The 16,751-nt window shown below is 30.7% G+C and overlaps 1 protein-coding gene across 2 annotated transcripts; it reads right to left on the minus strand.

Moving 5' to 3' along the window:
* Nucleotides 1-987: 987 nt before the first annotated feature.
* Nucleotides 988-11,223, minus strand: LOC8286586 (molybdopterin biosynthesis protein CNX1). 2 transcript variants are annotated; one of them, XM_025156772.2, is made up of 13 exons: nucleotides 10,876-11,223; nucleotides 10,633-10,759; nucleotides 10,123-10,253; nucleotides 8,881-9,003; nucleotides 8,696-8,779; nucleotides 7,629-7,856; nucleotides 7,322-7,509; nucleotides 7,092-7,196; nucleotides 6,642-6,950; nucleotides 5,012-5,169; nucleotides 4,792-4,898; nucleotides 1,911-1,967; nucleotides 988-1,433 (listed from the first exon to the last, which is right to left on the minus strand). In XM_025156772.2, exons 1-13 carry the CDS (start codon nucleotides 11,065-11,067, stop codon nucleotides 1,215-1,217), a joined length of 2,028 nt encoding a protein of 675 aa, XP_025012540.2. In that variant the 5' UTR covers nucleotides 11,068-11,223; the 3' UTR covers nucleotides 988-1,214. The 2 variants fall into 2 exon arrangements, with proteins under 2 accessions (XP_025012540.2, XP_002515854.2); XM_002515808.4 differs by having other exon boundaries at nucleotides 8,881-8,982; nucleotides 10,876-11,222.
* Between the last annotated feature and the right edge of the window lie 5,528 nt (nucleotides 11,224-16,751).

Genomic DNA, 16,751 nt, shown 5'->3' on the forward strand with positions numbered 1-16,751 from the left:
TTTGAGTCCATGTGACTATGTTGATGCCACTTGGGTTTTTCATTATTGCCCTTTTATTTTTGGTTTCTGGAAAGCAGTTGATCCCTTTTTTTCCTTACATTCTTGGCTCGATAGTGTTCAATCACATTACAGGGCAACCAGCCATCAGCAAAACCTTGTTTGCACGAGCAACTAATACATTTATCAAGAGGCTGTAACCAGTTTGTATTTGTTCTCATGCTTCAACTTCATCTATGGAGCATTAGTAGAAGTATTTTCTTTGTCATCAGATAATGTGGTTTATCTCGGATTATAGGGAATGGTTAAAAAATTTCATGAACTATGGTCACAGTGAAGAATTGAATGAAGCTCGGTAGTGTCCCATTGTATTTTGTTGTCATGCTTCACCTATAGAGCAGTGATAGAAGATTTTTTTTTTACGTGGTGCTTATTAAATTTGGCAACTGTTTGCACGTGAACTGGGGTCTGAGGCTGTCTTATCATTTGATCTATTGTAAAAAGCAGCTGCTCCTTTTGTTTTCACATTTTTGGCAAGTGTTCCACTGCATAAATGGCAATCGGCCATTAGGAAAGCAAGCTAAAGACTTCTTACTACAACTGGGTAAGCATAAGCTGTGGATTTTCCATTTCAAGCTCCAAATTTTAGCGTCCACTGAACTGTTCAAATCACTTGCCTGTGGCAGCCTTGCAGGGATAGGTATCTTTTTTTTTTTTCTCTTTTGAGAATTCTTGCAGAGATAGATATCGAATGACCAACTCAAAAGTGTTTTGAGGGGAAGTGGTATCAATGTGAGGCTCGGTTGAGCAAGTATCAGCTGCTGTAATTGTCGACTCTGTTGGAATATGGAAAATTACCTTGTCTGGGTGCTAATTCTTTTGGGGTTGTAGTGCAACTAGTAGTTTAAGTTTTCTGAAGGCTTAAAAATTAATTTCGCTTTGACATTTTCTAGGACCCTGTTTGAAATTGCTTTTAGGGGTTCCAAAAGATTTCCTTAGGCCAACGATTTTCAATCTGGCCATTGATTCTTATTTTGAACGTTCATCGTCTAACAATCTAGATGATACAACAGAAATCAAATAGCCATCAATGGCCAAAGCAGAAGATAAGAGTAATGTGAGACGACCAACATAACATTCATACAGAACCAAAATCTGAGAAAACAGCGCCCATATAATAAATGCATAAAGTTCGCACATTTGGCTCCCATGACATTTCAATGAGAACAAGAACAAGAAGGTTCAGGGGAGACGCGAGAGGCCAACTTATAGCTGCGTTCCCATGTATCCACAGTTGCTGCTTGTGCATGAGGAATATGACGAGGATGTTTCTCTCTCTTGTCTCCTTTAATCTGCTTCAGTGCATGCTTAAGAGCAGGCAGCAGAGCTTCCATACATTCAGCAGCCGCATTAGGATTGCCAGGCATATTGATAATCTGCATATGCAATGACAGATATCTCAAATCAATGACATACTGACATTACTGCCAAGGAAGCACTGCAATAGTGACATGATTTTGTACTGTCATAGCCTGTCAGCTTATGTCAAGATATGCTGTTTTTCTTTCCATGCATGTTCCGGAGGATGGGACCTCATGAGATAAAAGTGATATAATTAGCAAATTCCAACTACGGTGCAGTCGAGCAAATTCCAACTACGGTGCAGTCGAGCAAATTCAATATACATTTTATTCAGAGCTTCCAATTTATCAACATCAAATTTGTGTTCAAATGACGAACTTCCTTCTATTTTCAAGTCTCTCTTTGTTGGTGGAAGTTCTAGTAGACAAAGATTAATTCAATCCTGGATACGTACATGTGTGTGACAGAGAAAGCTAATTCATTCCAATAATGGACTATATGTAGCAGTTATCTGACCAAAATAAGGTGTGTATGTGTGTAGAGTGGCTTACCAATGTTGACCCTCTTATTCCTGCTGCAGAGCGAGACAGCATAGCAAATGGTGTCACCTGTTTTAGAAGAAGAGAATGGAGAGAATTCTTAGCAGAATGTCTTGTAACTTAGCAGGCAGCAGTTTGCATACAGTTGATTCCTTCAACAACTAACCTAGAAATTGAAGATTATTTGATATGCACATGGGTGAAAGACCTGTTGTATTCAAGACTCAGGTACTAAACAGAAATAAAATCCAAACAGTTTTTATGGTGGTATTTGCCAAAGCCCGTAATGTGGTTATTCAAACTCATTGTGTTTTTCCCTCCAACAAGATAGATAAATGTAGGGCTATAACCAAATTGAGACAGCTAAACTTTAGCTAGTTTAGGCTTGGCTTGTTTAATATTAAGTCGAACTCACTATATTAAATTATGGCTCATGAGCCTAAACAAGTTTAATCAAAATATTAAAAAATAAATATTTATAAAAATTATAAGGAAAAATAACAAAAATACCTTCTTTTTTTTATCAAATTTACAGTTTTAATTTTCTTTTCATATTTACTTGTTAAAATATAAAAAATATGGTTTTTTAACTTCTTTTTTTCAAAATCACAGTTTTATTTGTTTTTTGTTTTGTTTTTTTTTTGGTAAAACAACTGAAAAACAACCCAAAAAAAATTGAAAAACAGTTACGCCGTATTTTCTAAAAGAAATTTAAAACAATAGTATTTTTGAAAAAAAAAATTACACAGTAAAAACAATTTTTTTTTTTGTTGATTTTAGAGTATCTCTGAAAAGTTCCCAAATTATAACAGATATACTAAAATTTATGATTTTTTAGATATTTCCATAAGTAATAATATAACAGTTATAAATTAAATATCAAATTATCAAAATTATAATTCACAAACTAGCTCATGACCTAATAAGTTGAGTCTTGTCTATAGCTTAGGCTTGACTCATTTATTAAATAAGCTCAAGCAACAAGGTTTTATTATAACCAGACGTTCCATGGCCAGATAAATCTGCACTGGTGGTATTTTGGCTACACATCCATATGGTATTATTTCCGCAATATTCTATGAGAAAACATCCAGGTAGTGATTTTGTACAACGCAACAGACAACTCGACACTTCCAATTTCAATGATTCCTTGGTTAGCCATAAAACTGGTACAACTCTAAAGGTGTGTTTACTAATAGAAAATTATCTCAGTTTTTTAGAGAACTTTTCAAATAAAAACAAAAAATAGAATTTTATATTTATTTCTATTTTTCTAAAATGAAGGGGTAATTGCAAATGCCTTCCTGAGGTTTGACATAATCTGCACTTACGTCTCTAGTTTTTAAAAATATGCATTTTCATCCCTCCTTTTTGTATGTCGTTTATCGGAATAGTATTCCGTTAATAGTCTGTTAGTTCAATGAATTTTAAATTGGTCAAAATACTCATATATCATATTTTACTAACTTAAAAAGATATTTTTACCCTTAGACTACTCGGAGCTCGACTTGTAAAAGTTCGTCCGAGCTCATTAATAGAGATTCGTTAGCTTGCAAGCTAGCTCGTTACAGACTTATGAGCCTATTCGTGAGCTAACTCATTAATGGACTTGTGTTAAACTCATAAAAGATATACAATATTATTTTAATATCTTATTTTATATATATATATAAATATTTATCAATTTCTATAAACTAATGTGTAATATTTTTATTTTTATTATATAGTATAATTAAATTCTATTAAACATTTAATATTTAAAATCAATCGATTCAACATAATGAAATAAACTATATTGTTAAATAAATCAATAAAGTTAAAAAAATTTAAGTTAAAATTGATAAATAAGTTCTAAATAAATTTTAATCAGTCAAGCTCGAAATAAATTTGAGTTCGAGTTCATAATTATTGAATTCGAGCTCAGTTCGAGTTTGTGCAATGTAGTAACAAACCAAGCTCAAACTTATTAAAATTCGGCTCAGGTCGGTACGTTTACAGCCCTACTCTTATGTGAGTATATTAAACTGAAACTTATTTTAGAATGAAATAAAGATATTTTTCACTTAAATGCAACACTTTATTAAAAATGCAGCACTTCATTTTCTTTCATCTAAAAAAAATAAGATTTAATATTTAAAAAAAAAAAATACAGAGCTGAGCAAACTTTATAGCCCTTTTCCGTAATTTCACACTATACTAACTATTTAAATAGTCAGCAGTTAAAAGTGCATATTATTAAAAAATAAAGGATGTAGAGTAGGTTATGCCAAACCTCTGGAGGGTGTTTATAAATTTCTCTAAAATGAAAATAGAAAACATTTTTTCATATTTTGTATGTTTTTTATTATATAAGAAATCACTTGTTCTCAAATGAAAACAAGGAATTCACTTCATTTATTCCAAATTTACCCTTTAAGCTTAAAATATTACTCAAGCAAAAAATAAGAAGTTTTTTTATATAATAGCAAGTAAATATGTTTTATAGATTTTCTATGAAATGGGAAATTTTTATTTTTCTTATAAATTAGAAAATGAAAACAGAAAAACACTAAACAACGCCTAAGAGTTTATTTCCTGAAAAAATTTACATTGGATTGAAGTATTGACGTGCACTAGCTTCTTGTCATTAACCCTACTTAAAGTACCATTCCCAGATCCACTATGCATAAAAATCTGCACAAACTCGAGGATTCATACCTTGTTTAGATAACTTTCTTACTAGAGTGAACGTGAATGGATGTACTATTTTGTTTTAATTAAATTATATTTTATCATATATCAACTTCGAAAATCCTGCTGAAAAGTCAAAGATGTATGGATGTTATCAGGATGAGTTACCTAACCATATGAAAAAGTGTACAAACATGATAAAGGTGCATGACTTTGTTGGTACCTTTAGACTCTCTTGCATCATGGCATATAAAAGGCCAGGTGTTTCCTTTTGAATCACCTCCTTGGTTGCTTCAGGAGTCACATCTCTAGGGGTGAAGCCAGTGCCACCTTCGTGAAGAAATAAATTTGAGAAGGGAATAGTTCAAGACAACCAAAAACAAGAAGCAAAGTAATAAATTCAACTTCAGAAATACACAAATTACAGAATGCACTAAGCTCACCTAAGGTAAGGATAAGATCCATTCCATCAATATCACTCCATCTCCGCAGAACATCTTTGATTTTGCTTACGTCATCTGGGACAACAGCTGTTGAAACTACTCTTGCTCCTCCTAACTTTTCTGATGATGAATTTACAACTGATACTGCTCTAGGTCCGCTGCAAGTTCAAAAAGATTCCCATGTTTCCCACTAAATAAGGATCTCCAACTCCACAATATAGGTAAAAGAGCTGGCCAGTTAATTTCCCATGTTTTTAAAATGAAATTAGCTGCAAAGTTAGGATTTATAACAAGCTATATTCCCATCTTTCTAATATGCGACTTCAGGTAAAGCGAGTTGGAGAAATATATGTTATATTTACAGCATCACTTAATTGAACATGATTCAGGAAGATAAAAGAATATTGACAAGCTCAGCTGAAGAGGTTTGAGATTTGAGGTCAACATTTCAGGATATCAAGTGCCAAAGGTGAGAACAAGTTTAAGGCAATGAAAATTCATTAATGCAAGGCCACAGGCCAAGTAATAAAAGGAGATGCAAATCGAACTTAAGACCTACAGGAGGCCTCTTGCTAAAAGCCATCGGCAGGACCTGCCAGGTATTATCTAAATATTGTTGCAAAGCTTATAGTACTTCACATGTCTCGCTTAGACAACGAACAATATCAACTCTGCTCTTTCTTTTAGCATCTAATAAGTGACCTCTCTGAAATCATGATTCTAAGAGGTGTATCCAGATGCAGTAACTTAAAATTGTGATGACCTCTCTGAAAACTCTTCTAACTCGACTTCTTATTATTGAAGTACTTTTAAGTAAAATTAGTGAACATCATAAGTTAAAAAACCTATAATTTACACATTCAAGTTTGTCCTTGCAATTAACCATTACTCATATATTTATGTAAGGAAAACGTGCTGAAAAAGTACAGCAGATTCTGGGTGTAAAATATTGACTGTTAAAAGTCAAGGATTTCGTAATATAAAAGATATTAAGGAGGTTATTTCAAAAAGAGAGTTATGCAACACCCAGGAACATATTAGTCCATGACCAAGATACCTCATGAATGAAAGAGCACTACCATCCTATATTTTGCAGAGCTTTCACCATTTCCATATCTGACTGTGACAAGGAGGAACATCAACTCTGCTGCATTACTTTAGCATTCACAGAGTGACCCTTTGAGAACACTAAATCAAAGAGATGTATCGGGGTGCAACTTCTCTGAAAGAAAATACCTTCTAATTTTTTGATAAGAAATTTAAAATTGAAAAAGTATAAACCAATTAAAATAAGAGTTGCAATATAATGCATCATGTTAGAAACACAAAAGGTTCACATTTGAATCAACAGGCCTGTTTCTTTAAAATTTCAAGAAAATATGAGAAATAGTTTTTGCTATGTATAAACTTCTGAATCAAGGAATATACAATAAGCACTAATAATAACATAAACAAATGGTTAAACCACCAAATCTCAAATATTATTTTTGACAGTGTACAGCCATAAAATTTACTGAATTAGTTCATAAAAAAGGAAAGTGGCTGAAACCTTCTATCTACGAGTCTTAAATCAAAAGCAAAAGCAAAGACATTCATGAAATAATGAATGAAGCAGTATGAACTATCTTACCTTCGATCAGGGCCAGCCCCAGCTGCAACAGTATCACTGACTGTTAGAATAGCTACCCTGAACTCAATATGCTCAGACTCATGTATAGCTATCTTGTTAGATGTGTTTCTGTGTCTTGAGGAAGCTGAATCCAAAGATGAGCCACTCTCAGTAATAGCAGTACCGCTTAAATCAGAAATTAAGATGGCAGGGACAGAGGTTCCAGCAGGAATTACACTGCCTGTTGCTGGCAACTCCAACAAAACATTAGCTGATTTCATACTTAAAAGCCGGCTGCTCATCTGATGACCAGTGCTCTCGGCAACAAATCTGATGGGTACAAGTAAAACAATATTTTAAAACAATTAAGAGGTTCATGAAGTGGACAAAAAACAAAAAAGAAAATCCCAGGGGCGAAGTTTCTAGTAGAATTTATCTATGACCTATAAGGCAAGATCGATTAAAGCTTACCCAGGATTGCCTGATCCATCATTAAGCTTCCATTCAATAGTGGCACGGTGAAATTCTGGTCGGACTGGATCTGTCTTTATGGGCTGATGAAGGCGAGCATGCAATCTATATAAAAGAAAATACAAAAGAAACTAGAATGGGATTCAAATTTATGTGAATAAGTTTCAATTTAACATTGCAATTGAAATAGGTATCAGGAAGAGGTAACACGTTTTAGAAGTCTCAGCAACCTCTGAAGATAAGGATTTGCCCATCCAGCAAGTTGGCGGATGGCAGGGACTACAAAGAGATGGAAACAGACTAGACAGCTCACTGGATTTCCAGGTAAACCAAAAGCAAGTATTTTTTCTGATGCATTGTTCTGCGATTTTGAATCAATCTCTGCAAACATCAAAGGTTTTCCTGGTTTCATGAGAACCTGAAAAGCCAATCCATGAACCATCAAGATGAGAACTAACTAGTGAAGCTTAAACATATTGGTTCCAAATAAATTAAACAATTTGAATACTGTATCTCATAATAAAATGATTAGTTTACCTTGTTGAAGTTTACTGTCCCTTTCTTTTCAAACAATGGTTTAACAAAATCCTTGTCACCCATGGAAACACCCCCTGAAGTAAGAAGAATATGAATTCCAGCAGAAAAGGCTTTATTCAGTATCTTGTCAAGTTCTTCCTCATCATCTCTAGCAATTCCAAGATCAACAACCTTGCATTGCTGCTGTATTGCAGCTACAGATAACATAGCACGGTTGGAGTCTCTAATCTGCATAATATATGAACTGGATAATCTTCATATTTTAATAATATAAACCATAAATCTGAACTGGATAAGTCTTCATGTTTTAATAATATGAACCATAAAAAAATATTGTTAAGGGTAACCAAAGATCAAGATATTAATATTCATGAATTTTTTACGAGTTTTATTTGGTAGGTTTTGTACAGCAATGTTAATGTTTAGATATACACCACCTGTCTACAAAAGAAATTTAGTTATATATGATTATGATTCAACAAGAAACAAAGGCACTGTAACAACTATGAAACCCATGACTATATTTTCTGCACCCATCAAATAGGCTTATTTAAACCACAACCAAAAATGTTTCCACCCTTGGCAATGGAAACTTTTATATGCTGATATGGCACATGATCTTGCACGCTACTTAAGTCATTGATAACTTCAAGGTCTATGCCATATAGTTCAGAGTATTCAAAAGCTGCAAAAGCATGATAAGTTTGTTTGAGTAGCACAAACAAATTCAATTAATGTTGAAACACTCATCAAAACCAAGACCAGTCTTGATGGTAGCTGCAAATTGTGACTCACCACCTAAATCCCAGAAGAAGAGGAAAGATAGGGAAAAAGAAAAAAATGGAACTCATGGAAATTTTCACAACCAATTACTTCTAACTAAGATTAATTATCAGAGAAGTAAAACTAAGCATTTAACTTTGCAATTCTTTGCCGCCTTGGAAGGTCATTAGAAACAGTACAAAAACTAAAGAAGGAAAAATTTGTTGAACCAAAGTCTTTTGCAAAAGTATGCAATGGTATGCACCTTGCTTGTGAAAGTTGAAGTTATCTGAAGCATTCAGTACCTGGCCACGACTAAGACAAGTAGTTATTGGCTCCACAAGTTCATCTCCAGTGGAAAGCACAGCAACTGTAGGCGTAGGATATACCTGAAGCATAGTATTACCCCTTAGATGTTTCATTAATTCATTAACAATAAACTTCTATGAATGGATTCACTTTAAAAGCAAAAAGAGAAGTACAAAAGTACCTTCACCATTACAACACCAACAGTAGCAAGCAGACCAATTTCTGAAGCACCTAATCTTTCTCCAGATTTCAGTACCACAGCATCTTTCTCAATGTCACATCCCTGGAGACAAAGACTTCTGAACTTCAAAAAATAAGGTAACATAAACACAAGTTTAACAAGCAATCAAATATAGGATTTAAAAATGTATGGTAAAAACAAAATCAACAGTAGTAACTTGACCACCACATGGCTCAGGCCTTCAGGGGGATATAAGATATTGCTTTTCAACATCTTAACATTTTTAGAATGTTGTAATCCAATATCCTCCTATGAGATAAGGGATAAAATAATCAAGGTAATGAGCAGGACCCGCCAATGTCACTCTTGTGTCACCAGCTCCTTGTTGAGGAATTCTTAATAAAGAAACTTAAACCCATATCCTCAGCAACACAGCCAATATATAAGACAAATTTATCATTCTGCTTTTTGAACGCTCATGAGAACTACATGCTAGGTTTGCATAATTTAGCAACCTAAAAAGGTATATTTGCCTAGGCCACTATAGGATATTATGTAAGTACCTTGATGGTGCTCCTCCATATTGTTAAAATTGCTAATTAACCATTCAATTAGAAATCATTTCAAAGTTAGGGGACAGCACATACTATACATGCTATACCATCAAAGTCAAACAAATTGTATGCCCACTTTTCACATGTCACCCTTAGCTGGACAATTCTAAGATATATCCCTTCCTATAGCTCCAGGCTTTTTCTCTAGCACTTTCCTTGGTGCAGTTGCAGGAGCAAATATAGAAGGTGCTTTCTGATGCCTCTAGAACAGAAAGCTCGCGAAGTATAATAGAGATGAAGATCTTTTATCTAGGAGTGACAAAAAGGGCATCAGTTTCCAACTATCATTGTTAAACTTTGAAATGGTTCCCTCAATTAGTTACCTAGATCAAGTCCTCCATATGTCATACTTCATCTAAGGAAGGGGAAAAGGAATCAAATGAAAGATATTTATTTTAAAGTACAAATCCTTTTCAGCAAATGTAAAAACAAGAACCTGTTATTTTCAAAGTTTAGATATCCTATTATTACACGCATATAATTTTAGTAAATTTGCTTAAAATGTAAGATATCATCATAATTACATTTTATGAGTAATTCATTTCAAAAGTTATTGTAGATAACTCTGATTTCAAATCGGTACCAGAATTGTTAAAGAATTAAGAGGATATGGAATACAAAATCATACCACAGGACGAATATCAACACCTTTGCTAGCTTTCACCAGTATTCGTACTCGTTTTGATTCAACTAAACCATCCTCAACTTTTTCAGTATCCTCAACCTGAACAACTGCATCAGCACCATCAGGTATCGGACCTGGAAAATAAAGAACAAGCGAAAATGACATATAGAGAGAATTAAACAGGAGAATAATCTCACTTGATCAACTAACTTTGAAGCCAGCTCTCAAAATCCTCCTTAAAAAGCTAATCAAATAATGTGTGCATACTTCATACAAATAGATACCTGAATAAATTAATCTTCTTGATTCATACCAGACAATCATTTAAAATCCCAAATTGAAGCTAATCAAATAATGTGTGCATACTTCATAAAAATAGATACCTGAATAAATTAATCTTCTTGATTCATACCAGACAATCATTTAAAAATCCCAAATTGACCAACATAAAAGTAATCTCAATGGATTAACACTAAATAGCAATTACAATAAACAAGCAACTAATCGAATAACCTCCAGTTGTTACATAAGCAACAGTCCCAGGAGTAATAGTAACACCAAGACCATCATTTCCAGCTCTTGATTCAGTAATTACAGGATATTCACCAGGCCCATCTGAAGCAACTACTGCATAACCATCCTGCAATAGTCAAAAACCACTTTTGTATGAAAATTAAATTCATAAAAGTCCTCAAAAAAACAAATTCTTACTTTTTCATATGGGCTTTTTAAATTTCTATCTTATAATATAATAACCTTGATTGAAGCTGGGTAGGGAGGTAAAGGATCAGGAGCACGAATATCCTCAGCCAAGACTTTGCCAAAAGCATCGTGAAGTGGCACTGTGATTGGTTGCAAACGCTGAGCCACTTTAAGAATCGTTGAAAGAGCATCCTCTACTGATATCATCGTACTTTTTGCATTGCCAATGCCGAGTTTGGGCTCCATTTTTGAGAAAGCAAAGAGCTTTTTCTAGTGTAATATTATACTGTGCCTCAGAAAGAAGGCAGTGATGGCGAGGAAGATATATGCAAATTTTGAGGTGGAAAGTGTCACAACTATCGGTTCGGGGGAAGAGAAAGAAAAACCGACAACACCGGACCGACGGAAAACCCATTGGAATCAGTTGAAAATATTAGTTAAACTAAATCTTTTAATTTGATTTTAGTTCTTATTTTTAAAAATGTAATTAACCAACCAATTTTTTATTTATAATTCAAAAAATTAATAGTTAACTGAAAACAATTAATTATATTTATACTATTTAATTTTTATAATATTTAGATTATTTTAAAAAAATATAATTTTGTATAAATATTTGCTACATCATTAAATTTTTATATGTACTTTATAGAATTATAATTTTTATATATATTTTTTAAATTGTTCATGAATTAATTAAAAATTGATGAATTATATCGTATTTTTCTTTTTTTTTTTAATTTTTTTTAGTTAATAGAAAATATATTTAAGAAATATTTTTCAATTAATTGAATTAATAACTAATTAAATATTAAATTATTTTTATTAAAATTAAAGTAATCATCACAGCATAAAATGAGTAAATTAGAGAAAAAAAAAACTTATAGAGTAATTCAACCATAATGGAGGTTCTCCTTTATTTGTTGTTTCTTGATTTTTTTAAAAAAATTGGTTACACAGTTAGCTACTCAATTTTCACACAAAAATAAAAATACCACGATTTAGTCCGAAAATTGTGACCGCAGTAGAGAATCAGACCTCACTTAAATCATAGACTACTAAAACTTTTAAGAGTCCATAAATATATATATATATATATTATAAAACTCTAATTTAGTTAATATTGTAAATAATATTAATTTATTAAATAGTAACTATAATTGATTATTTACTCAATGACTTGTAAACTTATTCATTGGATTTGGACATATTTGGATCTAGATAATATATTTGTCACATAAGTTTGACCTAATTTAAGCTCGTTAAAAGTCAATATTTTAATAGATGGACTTGGACTTATTATATAAAATTTAGATCTAGTCCGAACATCAATTAATATGTTAACATATATATATATAACGGGTTGGGCCGGGCTACGTTCAGTTTTTATATATGAACTAAAAATTTATTAGACTCTTACGGGTTTGGGCTTACATAAAAAAGTTCAAATAAATCCGATCCGACAAATGAATAAATTTAATGACTTATTTAAATATTTTAATCAAAAAAGTTAATGTTAGCGTGCGCACTTCTTAGGATAATTTCTATTTTTAGAATAAAATACGGTTGACATTCTAAATTTTTTATATATTTAAAATTAAAAATAATAAATTATATTATATTCATCAATTATTTTCTTAATTCTTTTCTGTTTTCTTATTTTCTTTGTATTCTACTCTAAAGTGCTTTCACAAAATTACAAAATTCATCAAATTAATATCTATAAAATTGTTTCGAGAAATAGATAAGATATTTTTAGTATCATTATTCATATTATTTGTTTCTCTATAATTATTTATTTTATATATAACTCATGAAATTAAAAAAAAAAGCACTTAAAAACATATTTGAATACCATAATGTTTTGATTTTTGATTATAGAGAAACCAACTGTAAAATATGATCTTCTCTCTTTTTTTTTTCTTTTTTATTTTTTTTATTTTTATTATAACATCATTTTCTCTTTTGTTATTTCAAAATATTTTCATAATTCATGAAATTTAATATCATATGTTGTTTTTTCCATGATTATTTATTCTTAATTTTAATTATTTAATAAATTATTTGATTAAATATACATATTCTCCTTATTTATGATCAAGAATTTAAATTATAATACTATGTGTTCTTTTATTATTTTTATGCAGATATAAGATTTTTTTTTTAGAATTGAAGGTATAAAATTTTAGAGTATAAAAAGAGTGGAAAAGGAACAGAAATCACGTGCTATAGTTTCTTATATTTTCGTTAATTATATTTATTTAAGCAAAATAATATCAAGGACTCTAAATCATTTATTTTTTTGAACAAAAAATGTCTACTATAGTTTCTTATATTTTCGTTAATTATATTTATTTAAGCAAAATAATATCAAGGATTCTAAATCATTTATTTTTTTTGAACAAAAAATGTCTACTAGAAAGTATGAATTTGAATTTGGAAAATGTAAGGAAAACAAAATGAAGAACTAACAAATGATAGAGTTTTTAAAACTTGGACTACAACCGTAGGAAATAAACAAATTATTTCTGTTCATCCACCTTTAGAAGAAGTTAAAATAAATGTTCATAATCAAGAAATAATTGCTTCACCTTTTAAAAAGATAAGCTCTGAGAATGATGACAAACTCCCTTTATTAAAAGATATTAGAAATGTTCAAAATCAAAATAATTATACAATTCAGATTCTTTTTACAATTGCTTCACAACTTGATAGGATAGAGACATCTAGCCTAAATAATCAAGCACCTAGGCCAGGTGGTATACCTATGAAACCTATTTTTCAACCCCATGAGATTCCTGAACAACAATTAATTAAATTAAATGATAAAGATGATATTTTGAACCAAATAAATTTAAAATTAGCTAGTCTGTCTTTGAAAGATAAACCTTCTGTTAGTGTACTTAATTCTGATAATCATGAACAAAATGAAGTTAAAAATTTAGAGAGTCAATTTGTTAACGATAAATTTGAAATAAATAAAATATACTATAATAGAGGTTTTGACAAACCTAGGACTAAACATTATTATCCTAGACCTACTCCTCGAGATGTTTTGTTTGAAGAAAGAGTTAGCTTTACTCAAGCAAAATATGATGGAGATTCTGTTTATGAATGGAACTTAGATGGTCTGTCTGAATATCAGATTTTAAATATGTTACAGGAAATGACCATGGTCTGTACTTCGTACAGAGCCAGATCTGTAAATAATACTGATAAAAAAATAGCTCAGATGTTAATATTTGGCTTTACTGGTCAATTAAAAGGATGGTGAGATAATTACACCTCCTTAGAAGACAAATCAAGGATTTTAAATGCTAGGAAAATAGTTATAAAAACTGAAAATCAAACATCTGTTTAAACTGAAGAAGAAGATGCTGTAGCAACTTTACTTTTTGCTATTACAAAATATTTTGTTGGTGAACCTAATCAATATCAAATTCGATCTTCTGAAATTCTTTCAAATTTAACTTGTCCTAAACTTCAAGATTTTCGCTGGTATAAAGATGTCTTTTTAACTAAAGTTTTTTCTCAAACTGATTGTAACCATAGTTTTTGGAAAAAAAGATTTATTGCTGGTTTACCTAAATTATTTGCTGAAAAGGTTAGAACTAGGATTAGAGATTTTTATGGAAATACTATTCCTTATGATACTTTAACCTATGGAGAAATTATTAATTTTATTAATAATGAAGGCTTAGCTTTGTGTACTGATTTGAAATTAAAAGCTAAAATTAAAAATGAATTTTCACAATCTAAAAAGGAGTTAGGAGATTTCTATTCTCAATATGGCTATTAATGTATTCAAGCCCCTTCTTCAAAAACTAAAAAATATTTGAAAAGAAAATTCTCTAATAGAAATTATAGAAAAAATACTTCGAATTTTCAAAAACCTTCTTCATCCAAAAATGTTTCTCAAAATAAAAATAAAAATAATAAAAAGAAAGGTCCTCCTGTTTGTTACAAATGTGGTCGTATTGGTCATTTTAAATCTCAGTGTAGGATGAAAGAAAAAATCAATAATTTAGACATTTCTGACAAACTTAAAGATCAAATGCTTAATCTTTTACTATCTGATTCAGATCCTGAAAATTCTGATTTAAGTGATTTTGAAGAAAATGATTTAAATATTTTAAGTGATTCATCTTCTACAAATACTGATTTTGAAACATGTGAAGGTCCTGGAATTTGTACAGGCCCTTGTTGTAATTCAACTTTAAATGTTTTATCAAAAGAAACCCTTTCTGATCTTTTTGAATTAGTTGACAAAATTAATGACCCTTCTGATAGAGAAAAATATTTTTTAAAATTAAGAGATATTGTTTTGCATAACGAAACCCAAAAATCTGAACCTATTCCTTACAACTTAAAAGAAATTTTTCAAAGATTTGATCCAAAATCTTCTAGAAATTCTACACCTAATGTTCAAGATTTACAAGAAGAAATTAAAAATATAAAACAAGAAATTAATAATTTAAAAAATGAAAATTTAGATTTCAAAGAAAGAATTTTAAAATTGGAACTAAATAGGAAAAATAAAGAAATTCCTGAGTCTTCTGATAATACGAATGATTCCCATATTAATGAATTTTTAGCTCATATTACCAGAGTAAATTTTCATAAATTGTTTATTTTTGTTAGAATTCGTATAAAGGATTTTAAAATTGAGACAATTGCTTTAGTTGATTCTGGAGCAGATCAAAATTGTATTCAAGATGGAATTGTTCCTACCCAGTTTTTTGAAAAAACAACCGAAAAATTACATACTGCTGATGGGTCAAGAATGCAAATAAATTATAAGCTTTCTAAAGTTAAAATTTGTAATGATGGATTATGTTTTTATACTTTTTTTATTTTAATTAAAAATATTTCTGCTACTGTTATTCTTGGAACTCCTTTTTTATCCTTGCTTTATCCTTTCACAGTTGACACACGCGGTATCAAAACTCGATTATTAGGAAAAGAAATTTGTTTTAAGTTTGTTTTTTCTGAACAAGAAAAGGACATAAATGTTTTAAAGAAAAATTGTGTCTTTAATGATCCTATTAGTCAAAAGAAAAAACAAATTGCTTTTTTAACTAAAGAAATCTTATCTTTAAAGATTAAAGAAGAGTTAGACCTTGATGTGACAAAAACCAAAATAAAAGATATTGAGAATCTCTTTACTAAAGACTTATGTGCACCTATCCCAAATGCTTTTTGGAATAGGAAAAAACATGTGATTTCTTTACCTTATGTTAAAGATTTTTCTGAAAATGACATACCGACAAAATCACATGCTATACATATGAACACGGAACTTGAAAATCATTGTAGGAAAGAAATAGATGAATTATTACAAAAGGGGTTAATTCGTAATTCTAGTTCTCCTTGGAGCTGCTCTGCTTTTTATGTTTACAACGCAGCAGAAAGAGAACGGGGTGTACCTAGACTTGACATAAATTATAAACATTTAAATAAAGTTTTAGAATGGATTAGATACCCTTTACCTAACAAAAGAGATTTGTTGAAAAAACTTTATGATTCAAAAATTTATTCTAAGTTTGACATGAAATCTGGTTTTTGGCAAATCCAAATTGATGAAAAGGATCGTTACAAAACTGGTTTTAATGTCCCTTTTGGTCATTATGAATGGAATGTCATGCCATTTGGATTAAAAAATGCACAATCTGAATTCTAAAAAATTATGAATGACATTTTTCATGATCATCAATCATTTACCATTGTTTACATTGATGATGTGTTAGTCTTTTTAAATTCATTAGCACAACATTTTTCTCATTTGCATAAGTTCTACAATATAATTAAGCAAAATGGTTTAGTTGTTTCTGCACCTAAAATGAAACTATGCCAAACAAAAATAAGATTTCTTGGACATGAAATTTTTGAAAACAATGTTTCACCTATTTCAAGAGTTTTGGAATTTACTT

This window comes from Ricinus communis, chromosome 8 (genome assembly GCF_019578655.1).
Source record: "Ricinus communis isolate WT05 ecotype wild-type chromosome 8, ASM1957865v1, whole genome shotgun sequence".
Taxonomy (NCBI): domain Eukaryota; kingdom Viridiplantae; phylum Streptophyta; class Magnoliopsida; order Malpighiales; family Euphorbiaceae; genus Ricinus; species Ricinus communis.